This window comes from Typopeltis vanoorti, chromosome 12, assembly GCF_054136105.1.
Source record: "Typopeltis vanoorti isolate ZY-2024b chromosome 12, IOZ_Tvanoo_1.0, whole genome shotgun sequence".
In the NCBI taxonomy this organism is placed as follows: domain Eukaryota; kingdom Metazoa; phylum Arthropoda; class Arachnida; order Uropygi; family Thelyphonidae; genus Typopeltis; species Typopeltis vanoorti.
In genome coordinates, this window is record NC_143560.1 from 31,294,181 (window position 1) to 31,311,535 (window position 17,355).

The window sequence follows — 17,355 nt, forward strand, 5'->3', positions numbered from 1 at the left end:
AGGAGGGTGTGAGCAGGAGCATATGGAGAGTGGCTGGCTGGCAGAATGCATCGCTTGACATTGGGGTGAATGATACACTGAATGAGTTTTAAGCAAGGTTCAATGAACTCTGTGTGCACTGTGTGTAACTGTGAACTTCCCACAACGAGTCTTTTGATTCCATGGAGATCTGGTGTTAATAATAATAATGATATATAATAGTCTTTATTTGTCCACCAGCTACCCTGTTACCTCCATATCACTAGTTTCATATCTATATGTTCCACAATTTATGTAGCAGAGTTCATGTGATATCCATGCTTTTGCAAAATTCAATTGTATCATCAAATAGCCATTACCTTTATCGAGCTCAATTGTCCATATATTATAAAAAGTGAGTAAATTACTAAGGCAAAACAAAACCATGTTATTCTCATAGAACAGGGGTTGACTAAGTCTCCTATGCCTAAGAGCTAATAGGACTTTCAGATGTTTGGCTGCAAGATATTTTCTAAAAAAAATTAACCATTAAAAATAATTACATATAAATAGCTTTATTTATATTTAAATATTAAATATAGACATAAATACATATGTCTGTGAAAAATATTATACATATATTGAGAATTTTTGTCTTTTATGATAAAACCCCTTCAAATAATCAAACTGTACTATATGCAAACAATTATAACATCCTTGCATGGGTCATATGTATACTCTGCATGATTTTCAGTGTTAATATTCTAGCTTCAGTGATGATTGCCCCCCCCCCCCAGTTAGAAATGAAATGTTTTTATTAGCAAATTGGCAAGATAATAAAAAAAATTACAATTTTTATCCTCAGCTATGCAATTTATATAATTAAATCAATTTTGTTTTCAAGAGGACCATTTAACTTAAATTTTATCTAAAGAACATGATCCTTTTTGTTATTATATATGGAGAGACTAATCTGCCCTATATATATAAAATGATAAGTCTTTTTACTGTCACGTTTTTGAAACGTTTTGAAACTCAGGGGCTACCCTGAGTGCCAAGCCTTCAAAATTCGAGTCATCAGAATTCAAGGAGAACTGGCCTACCAGCCCAGAACATGGGTGGGTGGGGGGATACCATACCCCCTAGTTTGACAATAAATCTGGAAGCTTTTATTACTTCATCAGATCTAAGTTCAGAATGAATCATTTTTAGACTATCTCAAGATCAGTTTCATACTTGTAAATAATACTGCAGGAATTTAATTTTTTCTTTAAAATTCTATTTATTTTTCCTTTGAGTGCTGTGTAACAATAAGCAAAATATATGGCTTTACGTATGCTGTCAAGTATGGTCAACTCAAGAATGGGAAATTTAGAGTGTCTAAATAAGGCAGGCAAATTTTAAATCTTTCTCTGCTGCATTTATTTTTTTAGACAACAAGCAATAGATACAGAAAAAGTACCTGAATTACTAATTTATTTCATCTCCCTTTCCTTCCTATAGTGTCTTAACTTCAACAGTAAAAGAAGAGACAATAATAATCATGGGTAACAAATGAGGGGCCCAACTTGAGTAGTTAGCATAACCGGTCTGGAGAGCATTTTTCCATAAAAATAAAAATGATTCAATACAATGTTTGAATTATTCATTATTTTGATAGACTGCATCTATTTTAATTATTTTGTTTATGTGAGTTCCACTCATTAAAAAACCTATAGTAGTATTTCTGGAGATACACTAAGGGTTAGAAAATCTGGGGCCATGCTGGAAATCAAACACAGAACCTTTTTCAAGTTATTTCAAGACTACAATAAACAGAGTTCTTATACTGGATAACAAAAATCATCTGCCAATGTCAGATTTAAATGCATTCTTCAACGAAGAGTGCAGTTGCTATCCGCTTGGCCATGCAGGTTAGCAACTTTTGCAATGAGAGATAAAAGGGTGGTGACCCCATTGTAAAGCTTTGATCAGAACACATCTGGATTTCTGTGATTGGATCTGGTCACCAGAATTTGAAGGGGATAAAGTAACTTGGGAAGAGTGCAGAGATGAGATGGATAACAAAAATGATATCAAGGCTATACAACATTGATTAGGAGAATAGACTAAGGGTATGCAGTTTGCAGAGGTTGTGGATAGAGGACATATGGGAGAGGGATATGATTGAGACATTTAAGCTATTGAAGGATTATTATTGGATTAACACTGAGGATATTTTTCATATGGTAGAACAAGGGGCCATACCTGGGATTTACAAACAAAGCAGTGAATAAAAGAAAAGGGTAAGAAGTAAGTTTTTTTGCATGGAGAGTAATAGGAGGATGGAAGGCATTACCTGAGAAGATGGTGAAAGTGCAAACGGTGGATGAGTTTAAGAAATTGTATGACAGACTTTGTACTGACTAGTTTTGACCTCCCACAATAAGTTTTGTGACTCCATGCCATGCCATGAAGGTCAAGAAAATAACTAATTTTGAATAAATACTTATAGAATATTAATAATATTAAAAATACAAATGTGGTTAATAATCAAAAATGAGGAAGACATAAATTACATTTCAAATTTTTACATCTAATTTTTTATGGGATTATCATAAAACAGAAAAGAAAAATATTTTTTAATTTAGTTTAATCCTTTATCCAAGTGTAAGCAAACAAAGTTTGCACTCTCATCACTCCTTGTCTTAGTATCATCCATAATGCAAAGCACATCTCCTTGCAAACATGTATAATGCTATGCATTAAGGGAAGGGCCACTTCCCTTCCATTAATAGCTCTTTATCCAAGTGTAAGCAAACAAACTTCTTTGTTTGCTTACATTTGGATAAAGGATTAAACTAAATTTATTATAGTCTAACCAAGTGGAAAAAAAATTCCAACAGAAAAATATTTTGTCATTTCTTTACCTACTGAATCCATATTCCCATTCTCACTACTTGAAAAACGGGAACAAAGTAAACTGTTGCATTATGAAATACCTTGCTGATCACAATTATTTCATTTACATTTGTGCACATATTCTCTGTATAACTGTTAATAATTTACAAACCTTCAGATTTATTTTCTTCATCATTGTGGTTCTGAATCTTTTCATCTGATACAGTGAGTTTTCCCATTATATGTATGAGTTGATAAGTAATAACTTCTGAACGTGGTTGACAACGTTCTCTCATTCTGCAATAAAATGAGCACCGGATGTATGATGTATTACCTAAAAAAAAAAAAAAGTGATTTCAAGAATTACACTTGAATGATGTGTATGTTAATGAATAAATGATTAAATGAATAATATTTAACTTCATTCAAAAATCATTAGTAATAAAGTCATTAATTAGTCATTCCTCAAGGCTCAATTTAGTGAGTACGAGTGGCAAAGCCAAGGTACCTGATGCTGGGCCATGCCTTACTTCATCAGTTTATGTACCCCACATTGTTATATTATCTGTAGACTGGTCCCTATCCTTGTTTCTTTTCTTCTTGCTATTAGAGTATTTGAGGGTTAGTGATGAAACTTTCCTATTTTGCTATTGCATCTCATCTTATGCAGCAGGAGTCTGCCTTATCTCTTAGGTATTTGCCTCACCTAGTAGGCTGAAGTCCCAACTCATCTGGCCAACATGGGATGAATTGGGACCAAAACCTCCCAGATATGTGGAAAAGGCCTCTGCAACCATACTGCTTTTTTTTTCTTGCAATGACTTCACTCCAAAATGTTAATACGGTAGTTGCACCTTATAATACCTCATGCTGCATCAGTTGTTGCACAGAATAATCAGAACCGCATTCAGGCTTAGGCAGAGGAACTTATTTGAGAAGTATATTACAGTCTCCAACACAAGTCAGTGATATTGTGAATGAGGAACACAGAAGGTATGGGATTAATCTTAGTGGTGAATCTTACATATGCACATAGAATGTACAGATAGGTACCCTTGATATTGTCTGTAAAGAAATGGAGCAGTATAAAACTCACATCATGGGAATTACAGAGACCAGATGGAATGGAGAAGGGTACTTCTAAAGACAGGATGGTAAGCTAGTGGTTATCTAGGAGGTGGCTCAAAGCATCATGGGGGGAGCTGTGATACTGAAGACAGTTCAGGCAAGAGCCCTTCTTGGTTATAATCCAGTTAATGACTTTGTATTAGACCTAAGGCTCATCATATTAATGTGTTGACTGTGTTAGTTTATGTACCCCACACAAATAGGCCTGATGAAGAGTTAGGAACTCTATGAAAACTTACAGACCTGTTTTGGAGTGCCTACCAGAGAGATGTATTTTTAATCTTTAATGCAAAAGTGGGAAAGAGTATGAGAGTTAGGCCTAAGTGTGGCATGTTTGATCTGGGTGAATGTAGCATCTGGTGGTGAAAGGCTGTTGAAATTTGTCCATGCTAACAGATTAGTTATTACCAATACCTGCTTCCAGAAACACCACGACAAACCTATACCTTGATTACCTTGATGGACCTGTGATTTCAGTCAGGATTTCTCCATGACTGCAGGTCGTAAAGAGTCCAGCTATTCCTGTCTTGGGCCTTTCTTCTACATTTTCTTCCAACTTTCTTAATCATTGGGTCTTCCCACCTTAAGGCTGGTCTTCCAGGTTTCCTTTTGGTATCTCTCAGATACCAGTTTGCAAACAACTGAGGCAGAATATCAAAGATGACTATAACATATATAGAACAACAAAATTGGCAGAAGCAGCTAGGCTCCACAGTAGCCTAAAAAAAGTAGAAAAAGAAATAAATCTATAGCAACCACTACTACCGTCAGCCTTCATAGACAATCAAGGAAACAGACACACAAACAGAGGTGAAATGGAAAAAATAGTAAAATCGTTTTATGAGAACCTTTACTCATCTAAACAAGTAATCACAGCTCCAGTACCAGACGAAAATTTGGAAATACCATCTGTCCTACCTGAAGAAGTAAAAATGGCTATCCCCCATATGAAAAATGACCGATCACCAGGAATTGATGGTATAAAATTTGATGAATTAAAAATGGGTGGACAAATACTCTTTAAATCTCTAGCAGAAAGGTTTACCCTATATATATATACAATTAAGGAAAGTACCTACTGAATGGAAAACATCAAAGACCATAATTCTGCATAAAAAAGGTAATAAAGAAGACATCAGTAACTACAGACCCATCTGTCTATTTAGCACACACACACACATACACACACACATAAAATATTTGCCAGAGACATCTTAAACCGAATACGACAAACCTATACTTGTACATTAACATTGAGTAACACTGACGATACAGTACTTTGTCATGATAAGGAAGAACTAAGACAAATCCTCGACAAAGTTAATGAGATCAGTAAGAACAGAGGACTTTAGCTTAATCCTAGATAGACAATGATTATGGATTTCAAAAGAAATACAGACATGGAAGTTGCTGACACAGTACTTGGGATCCATTATTAATGTGAAGAATTGCTGTTCAGGATATATCAGAAGAAGATTAGGAATGACTAAAAATAACAGTCAGAAACTTGTCTAAAATCTGGAAGGATGGATCTATCTCCACAGGTACAAAGTTGAGGATTCTGTTTTTCTGATAGCTGTTTTTCCAACTGCAACTTATGCATGTGAGACTCGGAATCTAAAGAAGTCTGATAGGAAAAGGATATCTACTTTTGAAATGTGGTGTTACATAAGGCTGTTGAGAATATCGTATACTGATAGGTGAACAAACAGATGGGTGCTAGAAAGGATCAGTAGAACTTTAAGACTCCTTAAGGATACTAACAGAAGAAAGTTAAAATCCTTTGGGCATGTTGAAAGGATGGAAGTAGGACTTCTCAAAACAGTAATAGAAGATGAAGTTCCTGGAAAAAGAGGTAAACTGTCAGTCTCTATCAGAGAGTTAAAGCCTCCAGAAAAGCATACAACAGGACCACCTACTGAGACCTGATGTAGCATGTCATCGAGCAACTGAGTGACCAGAGGCATCTGATGATATCCAACGAATAGACGATGGATAAAATCATGACTGAGAAGTGATTTAAGTTCATTATTGACACAGTTCTTGAGATTATGTTATAACCAACGATTGAAAATATATCACACTAACATGGAGCAGTTAGAAATTGGGAAGAAAGAAGGAACTGAATAACAATGAATTTCAATATCTAAACAATAATCATTCTGAGAAAATACTAATACTGATGAAAGAAGGTTGATGAAGTGAGTTAAAAGACAAGCTACCTATACTATGATGCTGAATCTGTAAGAATCCATACTGAGAAATTCATTTCAAGATGTTTTTTTTAAATACTGATGTGAGTAAAACGCTTTTACCATTCTTATTTGGAATACAGATTCATCTGTAAACTTTCTGCCTTCTATAACTCTAATCAACAGATCTGTTGGGCCAACTTTTTTATATTGTCAACGTGAAGGAACATGCTTTATCATAAGTTTGTGCAAAGAAAACATTGAATGATATTTTGCTGTAGTTCAAAAGCTAGGAAAAAAGGTTTGTTTTCTCCATATTGGGGGACCATGAAACAGCATTGTTATGGTTGAATAAAAAGCTTAATAAACAGGGCTGACAATTGTTCTGTATAAACTGACATTTTCTGCTTCTCTAAATGGAGCTCATCATAGTCAAGAAATTATTATTATTATTATTATTATTATTATATATATATATATATATATATATATATTCATATATACTGACTATAACCGAGACTAGAATAACAATTAAATTTATTCAAAACGCAACTTGTTTCATCGGATTGTCCAACTTCTTCAGGCGTGGGAATATAGAAAGCAAGTAAACACTATAAGAAACATCGTATCACTATAAAACGACTATTATAAACTCAGTTAGCTTTGAACTGTAGCTACAGTCCGTGTTGAAGTTCTATTGTTAAGTAGCTGCGTGCGTCTGATTTCACGCGTGTGCCAATATCGGATAGCAGAGCTGAAAGAGTCCAGTAGATTATAGCTGAGGGTATTATTTATGTGATGAGGGTCCATAACAATTTCCTTAGACTCAACTATGCATCGCTCCACCTCGTCACGGCATATATGAAGGTTGGAGGTTGTTGTCCAGTTTATCTCATGTTGACGGCCTTCATCATTTGTGTTTACTGAAAACAGTACATGGCTTGACAGGGCACTTGCTCTAGTTCTTTTGTAGGCAATGTCTCTCTGGTGTTCTTCTAGATGTAGGAGGATGGACTTTTCAGTTTGGCCATAGTATTGCTTCCTGCAAACACACGTGATTTTGTACAGTCCTGGAAATTGTAGATGGTTGTGAGCTTGTTTGTATTTGCTTAAAATCGATCTTAGTTTAGGAAGAGTAGAGAAACAGGTTTTTATGTTGAACTTTCTTAAAATTCTTCTTAGTTTCGTGGAGAGCAAGCTGATATATGGTAAGGAGATATAACCTTTTGGATTGTCTTGTGTTTCTGAGTTGTTTTGATGGCGGTGGTATAGATGCTTATTAATAGTTTTCGATGAGTAGCCATTACTTGTGAAGGTTCTTTGTAGATGTTGTAGTTCATTTTTTAGATCTTCACCATCTAACAATATAGATCTAACACGATGTGCTAGGGTTGAGATGATACCCACTTTCTGTGCAGGATAGTGATGTGAGGATGCATGCAGATATCTATCTGTGTGTGTAGATTTTTCTATAGATTGATATTTTGATAGAATCAGATGACTTAGTAAGTCTTACATCCAGGAAGGGAAGAGATCCATTTTCTTCAACCTCCATTGTTAATTTGATATCTTGGTGGAAGTTGTTTAAATGATTTAAAAAAGACTGAAGGTTATCGGTGCCATGGTCTCAGATAAGAAATATGTCATCTACAAATCTTAGCCAAATTTTTGGTTTAAGAGTAGCTGAGGAGATTGCCTTTTGTTCGAAATCTTCAAAAAAGATGTTAGCTAATATAGGAGACAGGGGACTTCCCATTGCTAATCCTTTATTTTGTTTGTAGATTTTCTTCTCATATTGAAAGTAGCCGGAGTGAACGCAATGTAATAGCATGGAAAATATCTTTTTTGAAATCTTGTTCTTTAAAATATCGAGAACCTCCACATCAAAGCTCACCATGATATCTGAAGGGTGGAGTTTGAAATTTTTGATTTTCGAGACGAAATCTGTTGAGTTTTTTTATATATGAAGAAGAATTTCCTGTAAAACCTTTTAAAGATGAAGCCAGAAACTTAGATAAGCTGTAGGTAGGCGAGTCAATACTATCTACTATTGGTCTCAGTGGGTAATTTTCCTTGTGTATCTTTTGGGAGACCATATAACCTTGGGATGAGTGGATGTAAAGAGCGAGCGGCGAGGCGTATGTTTCGTGGAAGTTCTGTGGCTTTTTGTAAGAAGTTGTTTGTTTTGTTATGTATCTCCCTCATTGGATCTCTCTCAATTTCCAAGTATGTATCTGACTCTAATAATGCCAAGATTTTTTTCATGGTAATCTGTTTTATTTAGCATTACAGTTGCGTTGCCCTTGTCAGCTTGTATGATAATGATGTCTTTGTTGTTCTTAAGACTTTTTATAGCTAGCCTTTTGCCAAGGGAGATGTTATCAGATATCTGGAGGTCTTGCATTATTAAGCATGTGTATATATATATATATATATATATATATATATATATATATAGATAGATAGATAGATAGATAGATAGATATTTAGTTTTTTTTTTTTTGTTTTTTTTTTGAACAAGAAAAGCATTTAGCAAAAATATATTTAACAAAAAAAATTCTTGTTTGGTTCAGAAAAAATGGTAGTATTTGTGTTATCACAAATACTTAATACATGATAAGCCTTGGGTTTCATCTTTGGCAGAAGTTTGTTAGGTCATACTTTAACGATCTGCTCACATTCCATAACACAGTGAGAGCAGAGTTGGACAAGAGAAATGGATGTACTTTAATACTTTTGGTTTTTGCCAAGGAATATGGCAGGATTCCACATGAGTTAGTATACAAACTCAAAGGGATGGATATGTAAAAATAGGCTTTTGTCATAGATAAGAGAGTGGCTGACTAACAAGCATTGAAATATATGGAGGTGCTTAGTTTAAGAGAAGGCAACTAGTGGTGTACCTCAGGTTCTCTACTTAAGACACTGTTATTTAACTTCTATATTAATACATACTGGGAATAGTATAGAGAGAGACATTCAGTTATTTGCTAATGCTAAGTTGACTTCTGATAGTACAGATGCAAGATATCTAAGAATATAATAAATTTAGTTTAATCCTTTATCCAAGTGTAAGCAAACAAAGTTTGCGCCTGAAAATATCTTCAGGACTGAGGTAAGGTAGTGCAACACCAGGCAACTCCGAGCAAGGGTGAACCAAGCTCTCATCACTCCTTGTCTCAGTATCTCCCATAATGCATAGCACATCTCCTTGCAGACATGTATATACTGCTATGCATTAAGGGAAAGGGCCACTACCAAGACCGGTTTCAACCTTTAGTGAGGTCTCATCAGTGGGAGGCAGACCCAAACGTGGGGATACTAAGGCAGAAGCAATAGGGGAGGTCATATTTACCTATAGTAGTTGCCAACAGGTGTACCACCTTATTATTGAATTACTCTGGATTTAGAGAAAGCTGTTGGAAGTTTATTTTTCACTTGGTTAGATTATAATAAATTCAGTTTAATCCTTTATCCAAGTGTAAGCAAACAAAGTTTGCACCTGAAAATATCTTCAGGACTGAGGTAAGGTAGTGCAACACCAGGCAACTCCGAGCAAGGGTGGACCAAGCTCTCATCACTCCTTGTCTCAGTATCTCCCATAATGCAAAGCATATCTCCTTGCAGACATGTATACTGCGTTGCATTAAGGGAAGTGCCACTACCCAGACAGGTTTCAACCTTTATTGAGGTCTCGTCAGTGGGAATCAGACCCAAGCTTTTCAGGCACAAACTTTGTTTGCTTACACTTGGATAAAGGATTAAACTAAGGCTCAGTGTCTTTTTAGTTGCAAAATCAAATTGCTGAAATATTTTTGGCAGATCACTACTCTATATTCCAAGATCTATAACAGCATCCAATCATCATCATGACAGAATTTCATGCTGACTGGGGAAGCCATCTGGTTAAACAAGGCCCCATTGTTTTTGCCAGGGAACCAGAGCAAACAGTGAAAAGTCAGCTACTGGAACAAATCCTAAACACACCCCAACTCAACATCACCAGAGTTCAAAATCAGTATTATCAGCATGCCGGCCTGGTTGGCATATCCGCTCTCCAGCCTGCGGGTTCGAATCCTGCGCAGGCATGGATGTCTGTGATTGTCTTCCACCTTTATACATTCCTTCACCCAAGTATAGATATACTCTCCCAATATGGACTGGGTCACCATGGGAGTAGTAGACCCCAAACCTCCTGCAATGGGAGAGGCTTTCACCCTACAGTGGGTAGAAAAATAGGCTGTTCATCATCATCATCACCATCAACATAAGAAGCCTGAATGGCAAACAAATGGAGTTAGCTGAGGAATTCGATAAGTATCAGTTGAAAGTTTATTTTTCACTTGGTTAGACTATAATAAATTTAGTTTAATCCTTTATCCAAGTGTGAGAAAACAAAGTTTGCACCTGAAAATATCTTCAGGACTGGGGTAAGGTAGTACAACAACGGGTGACTCACAGCAAAGGTGGAGCAAGCTACTATCACTCCTATCTCAGTATCTCCCATAATGCAAAACACATCTCCTAGCAGATATGTATAATGTTATGCATTAAGGGAAGGGCCACTACCCAGACTAGTTTCGACCTTTATTGAGGTCTTTCAGTGGGAGCCTGGGTAGTGGTCCTTCCCTTAATGCATAACATTATACATATCCGCTAGGAGATGTGTTTTGCATTATGGGAGATACTGAGATAGGAGTGATAGTAGCTTGCTCCACCTTTGCTACGAGTCGCCCGGTGTTGTACTACCTTACCCCAGTCCTGAAGATATTATCAGGTGCAAACTTTGTTTGCTCACACTTGGATAAAGGATTAAACTAAATTTATTATAGTCTAACCAAGTTAAAAATAAACTTTCAACATCTAATTATATGAAGAGCAAAAGGCTTCAATTTGGCAACATGAACTTATTTAAGTTAAGGGGTATTACATCCCATATTGTTTCTTAGTCGAATAAGAAACTCAAAGAGTTTCATGCTGAATATAGAAACTATATAAAGTTCAGCGATTCCAAGCGTAAGCAAATACCTGGATAGTGCGGCACCTGACCCATTTGGTAATGCAAACTGAGGCAACTCATAGTAAGGGTGGAGCAAGCTCCAATCACTATTCTTGGTATTTACCCATAAAACTCTTTGAGTTTTATGGGTAAATACCAAGAATACCAAGCATGAAACTCTTTGAGTTTCTTATTCGGCTAAGAAACAATATGGGATGTGATATCCCTTAACTTAAATAAGTTCATGTCGCCAAATTTAAGCCTTTGGCTCTTCATATAATTAGTAATTTATTAGGACACCTTCTTGGCAATTCTCATAGAAGGGATGTAAGTTCTGTTTGCTACAAACTTGGGATTAACTAGGTCTACCTACTCACTGATGAGACCTCAATAAAGGTTGAAACCAGTCTGGATAGTGACCTTCTCTCATAATGTAGAACAGTAATACAGCTCCTAGGAGCTAAGTTCATATTATGGGTAAATACCAAGAATAGTAATCGGAGCTTGCTCCACCCTTACTATGAGCTGCCTCAGTTTGCACTACCAAATGGGTCCGGTGCTGCACTATCCAGGTATTTGCATAAGCACGGAATCGCCGAACTTTATATAGTTTCTATATTCGGCATAAAACTCTTTGAGTTTCTTATTCGGCTAAGAAACAATATAGGATGTAATATCCCTTAACTTAAATACTTTCAACATCTTTCTCTATATCCAGAGTAATTTAATAAAAAGGTGACACACCGTTTGGCAACTCCTATAGGTAAAGATGACCTCGCTATTGCTTCTGCTTGGTATCCACCTCTGGGCCTGGCTCCCACTGAAGAGACCTCAATAAAGGTCGAAACTAGTCTGGGTAGTGGCCCTTCCCTTAATGCATAACATTACACATATCTGCAAGGAGATGTGTTTTGCATTATGGGAGATATTGAGATAGGAGAGATAGTAGCTTGCTCCACCTTTGCTATGAGTTTCCCAGTGTTGTACTACCTTACCCCAGTCCTGAAGATATTTTCAGGCGCAAACTTTGTTTGCTCACACTTGGATAAAGGATTAAACTAAATTTATTATGATAAGTACCAGATTGGCATAATAGGAGTGACTGAAACAAAAAAGACAAAAACTGGTGAGATCTTTCTGAGCAATAAATACAAAATGTTATATTCAGCAATGACAATCTAGGAAAAGAAGGAGTAGCCATAGTGTTCAACACTAAATACGAAGCTATCTTCTTGAATAGCAGGCAGTCTCAAGTAGAATGATGTGAGTAAATATCAGAATGGGGAACTGGACAATGAGACTTATTTGTGCCTATGGCCCCACAGAAGGTTCTACTAAGGTATAAGTGGGAGAAAAAAAAAATTTTTGAGGCTTTTAGAGAAAACAACTGACACAATGAAAAAGGAAAAGTTGGTCCTTGTAGGGGATTTAAATAGCAGAGTAAGAAATGATTATCAGACATACAAAAAATATTTTTGGAAAATTTGGAGAAAAGAGCAAAGCTAATAACAATAACAAATACCTGTTGGATTTCTGCTCAGGAGATGGACTGGTTATTACTAACATAAGGTTCCAACATAAAAATGTGCACAAATTTACATGAAGAGAAGAGGCAAGGAATAAGAAAAGTCTCATTGACTATGTTATTGTTGATAGTGATGTTTTCTACTGGTGCAGTACACTAGTGTATAGAGGATTTGAAATTGGAAATGATCACCATTTAGTCTTGAACAGGATCATATTGAAAAGAAGAACATGTAAGAAAGTTTTAAAGTAAATAAAAGTTGAGCAGCTCTCAGATGTGAACTGTAGACTAAAATACAAACATTATTGAAGAAAAAATGAAAGAGTTTCAGAACAGGAACCAAACCTTGGACATTCAGTGGCAAACCCTGAAGAAAACACTGACTGATTCAGTCAGAGAGGCATGTGATGAGATTGTCTGCAAGGATAGAAAAATCAGAACTCCATGGTGTATACAGGAAGTTAAAGAGACAGTGAAGGAAACGAAGAAAGCATATAAAAAGTTCCTGGCAAATAAGTCAGCTTGTGCTTTTAGGGAATACAGAGACAAATGTAAGAAAGCTAAACACTGTGTAAAACTAGCTAAACAAAAGTCGTCGGAAGACTTTGATAAGAACATAGAAAATAAATATCAAGAAAGTGGCAAGATATTCTGGCAGTTGTTGAAGAAGCTCAGAAATGGAGGAAAGAGTGCTGTAAAGGAATTAGAGATGATAAATGGTGACATGAAACTTAAGAAAAAAGATATCCTTGAAGTATAGAGTAATTATTAAAAAAAATTGCTAAATGAAACAATCAGTGACAGCACAGTGGTTAAAAACAATGACCAGGAATGCGATCAGGAATATATATATATATATATATATATATATATATATCCATATTTGAAGTAGAAAAAAAGCCATCAAAAGCCTGAAATGTGAAAATGCAGCAGGAGTAGATGATATTCAACCAGAAATGCTCTTTTATGTAGGTATAAAAGTCCTACAATGGCTGCACTGTATGGTTCAGAAGACCTAGATAGAGTGATGAATTCCAGATGATTGGAGTAGATTTCTGTAACATATATAAAAAGGAAATAAAACTGAATGTGAGAATTACAGAGATATTTCTCTACTGAGTGTTCCTGGTAAGATATATGCAAGTATACTTGAGAAACGGTTGAGAAAGATTGTGGAAGAAAAGCCTGGCGAAGAACAAGCTGGATTCAGGCCAAATAGAGGTTGTCAAGATCAGATATTTACTTTACGACAAATTGTTGAGAAATCATGGGAATATTACAAAGATAGACGTGTATTTAAGTTTTGTAGATACGAAAAAGGCATATGACAAGGCAGCAAGAAAAAAGCTGTTCAAAACACTACATTATATGGTGTCAATGGGCATTATATCAAGCAATACTTAGTCTTTATTTAAGTTCTAAGTCAGCAGTTAGAATTGAAGGAAATATGGGAAGATGGTTTAATGTTAAATCTGGTGTCAGACAAGGATGTACATTATCTCCTCTGTTATTCGTTATCTATATGGATCATATTATGAAGGTAAGTGGTATTAAACCTGATTTCAAAATTGGAGATGTTAATGTCAGCTCTTTGCTTTATGCGAATGATGTTGTACCTCTAAAAAAAATCTGCTACAAGTCTGCAAGATTCCCTGAGTAAATTGAATAAATGTTGTATATATGAAGGTCAGCAATAATGAGACAAAGTCAATGAAAATAGGCAAAAACATTGAAAATATCAATTGCACTGTGAATGCAGTGCAGTTGATATTTTTGATACTTTAAGTGAACTTACAGAACAAGTAAAACATTTCAGCTACTTAGGTATGATTTTTACTGAAGATGGTCAATTAATCATGGAAATAGACACCAGAATCAACAAAGCTTTTATGGTAGGAAGTCAACTGAATAAATTTATATGGAATAAGACTGAAATTAGTCAAAAAACTAAATTAGCTGTATACAAGACAGTGTTCAAACCAATTTTAACTTATGGATCTGAGAGCTGAGTTAGATGTAAAACACTTGATGAAAGACTAGAAACGAGAGTCCCGACAAAGATTAGGGGCATGAACAGATGGCATCAATGGCAATATCATATTAAAAATGAGGATATTAGTATTTCAACATATATGAAAAAAAATCCTTAGCCCACCCATCGTACTAATGTGCTATAGGTTCACAACCTTTTGTCTGCTGGAGTAAAAAAAAAAAAAACTGAAGGCAGGGCTTCGAATCCATTAGATGCACTATGAAAATATTCATCATGCATTCATCTTACATCAGTACTATCAGATGTCAACTTAGCATCAGCAAACACCTGAATGTCACTCTCTAGACCAGTGTTTCCCAGATTTTTCCTATGATGGAACACTTCACAAATCCTGAAATTTTCACAAAACACTTGATTCTTTTGTAATGTATTAATAATTAATTATGGAGTATTAATACACTTATGTATACGACATGTTGGTGTCGTATACATAAGTGTATTATGTATACGACATAATACACTTATGTCATATACATAAGTGTATACGACATAAGTGTATTATGTCGTATACACTTATGTATACGGTGTGACATGTTGACAAATATAAAATTACATTTAAATCAGTTATCAATCACTGGACATCTTTTGGCATATTGTAGTTTCCTCAGGCCAACATCATCATTAAATTAGTTTGTGCTGATTTTCATTGACATATCCCATTCTGATTACCAAAAATTTATAATATTATTATAAGTACTTATGAGTGAATGCAGACTTTTTCTCCTGTGTGCTAATAGTTTTCCCCTCCTTTTGTACATCCTGGAGATCACTTTGTAGGATCATTATGAAGGAAAATGGTATTAAATCTGATTTCAAAATTGGAGATGTTAATGTCAGCTCTTTGCTTTATGTGGATGATGTTATACTTCTAAAAAAAATCTTCTACAAGTCTGCAAGATTCCCTGAGTAAATTGAATAAATGTTGTAAGAGATATGTAATAGATATGGAGGTGGATGAATGAATCGCTATCTGTTGCCTCACAAATACCTTCAATAAGAGATTTCTTAACACTAAAATTAAACAAGTCCCTTGTCTCTTATTCATATTAAAATTTAAATCTGTAGGCCTATCACATTTAAAAAATCACGGTACTACGGTTTCGAAACAAACACTTTCACCCTACAACATGAACTTGCAAAGAAAGTATTCAGTATTACTAGATTTGAGAACTGGATACAGACTACCTTGATCTTCAATTTCAGCAGAAAAATTTTCTTTATACTTCCTTGCTGATTGGTCACTAACATTCGCAACACAGATGTTATTTTGTTCAGTTTTAAGAACAGAGGATATGCCACCCATTGTTGTAATTGGCTTGCAGGCAATTTTTATGACAGTCATAAACAGCGGTATTCCCTTTCCCGAATTACTTCATTTTTAAAAATACACAGCTTGGTCATTGACATCACAGAACACTTATTCACTTTCTGCAGAACACAATTTGGGAAACTCTACTCTAGACCATTCTCAGTTTTCCACTTCTTTCTGAACAGGAACAAATTCTGCTGCTATCATTACCAGTATTTCTCTTTTCTCCTTTCTACTCAGAAAATTCTATATCCCTCTATTTCTATTCTCACCTATATGTCATCCTGACATATTCATTTATATCAATAATATTTGGACAGTGACTTAAATAATGTCCCTAACTCAGATCCCTTATTTGTGATAAACCTTGCTTTAGAATGTAAGTATACCACACCATGTGAAGCTCCTGTTCTCTTTCTTCAAATGTTCTCATCTCTTGATTAGAGTTATAGAAGGCAAAAAGTTTACAGATGAATCTGTTATTGGACTTCCAGAACACACACACAATACTTTTCTTTACACTCATCTTTATAGACTCAAATTCTTTTACTTTTAAAGTGTACATAAAGTAACTTTTGCAGTGTATCCATTGTGAACTATCTTGGAGATGGGACTTTCATGCTGTCGTAAGAATTCTTACTGCTAACAGTATATCACACACACACACACACACACACACACACACATAAGCTTTAATAATACATTAGCACAAAGCACTACAGAACTATTCTTATATTTAAAATTAAGAAAGTTCAAGCAAACAAATGTAAAATGACACCACAAAATAACACTAGACATTTACTTATTCCTTGATAAACAATTCATGACACCTCCGAACCACCAAAAAAAAGTTTTCTATCTGAAAAAATAGACCTACTGCATGAAATAACTCAGTATAGTTAACTCTCACTATAACGAACTTGCTTCATATACCAAACTAATGAAACATCCCGACTGAAGCACCATCACTATGGCAAACTATCCACTACATATTTGCTGAAGTGAGAGTCAAGCTGTATTGTCTAAAACATCATCTACTGAAAGTGGATAATAAAAGTCTAACAATTTATGTTCAAAATATCTGTGTATTTAAATTCCATTTTGCTTTTCACGCTTCCTTATTTGAAACATAAAGACAAAATACTCTGGTTAGCAGAAAATGCTAGAGGCACACAAGTAGCTGAGAAATATTAAAGAAGAAAGCATGAAAAGCAAAATACGTAATTTTCACTATTTAGAATTTTACACTGTAAAATTAAGCAAATAAATTATGATGCAATATAAAATTCGTAGTATGTAATTTGAACATAC

The 17,355-nt window shown here is 35.2% G+C and overlaps 1 protein-coding gene across 3 annotated transcripts in view; it reads right to left on the minus strand.

The window, feature by feature from the left end:
- The window catches only part of LOC150100662 (circadian locomoter output cycles protein kaput-like), a 287,332-nt gene that overhangs the window by 86,492 nt on the left and 183,485 nt on the right, over positions 1-17,355 (minus strand). For all 3 annotated transcript variants that reach the window (XM_090401207.1, XM_090401206.1, XM_090401208.1), the window contains one exon: positions 3,011-3,172. In XM_090401207.1, the coding sequence (XP_090257333.1) occupies positions 3,011-3,172 (162 nt within the window). The remainder of the gene's footprint in view (positions 1-3,010; positions 3,173-17,355) is intronic.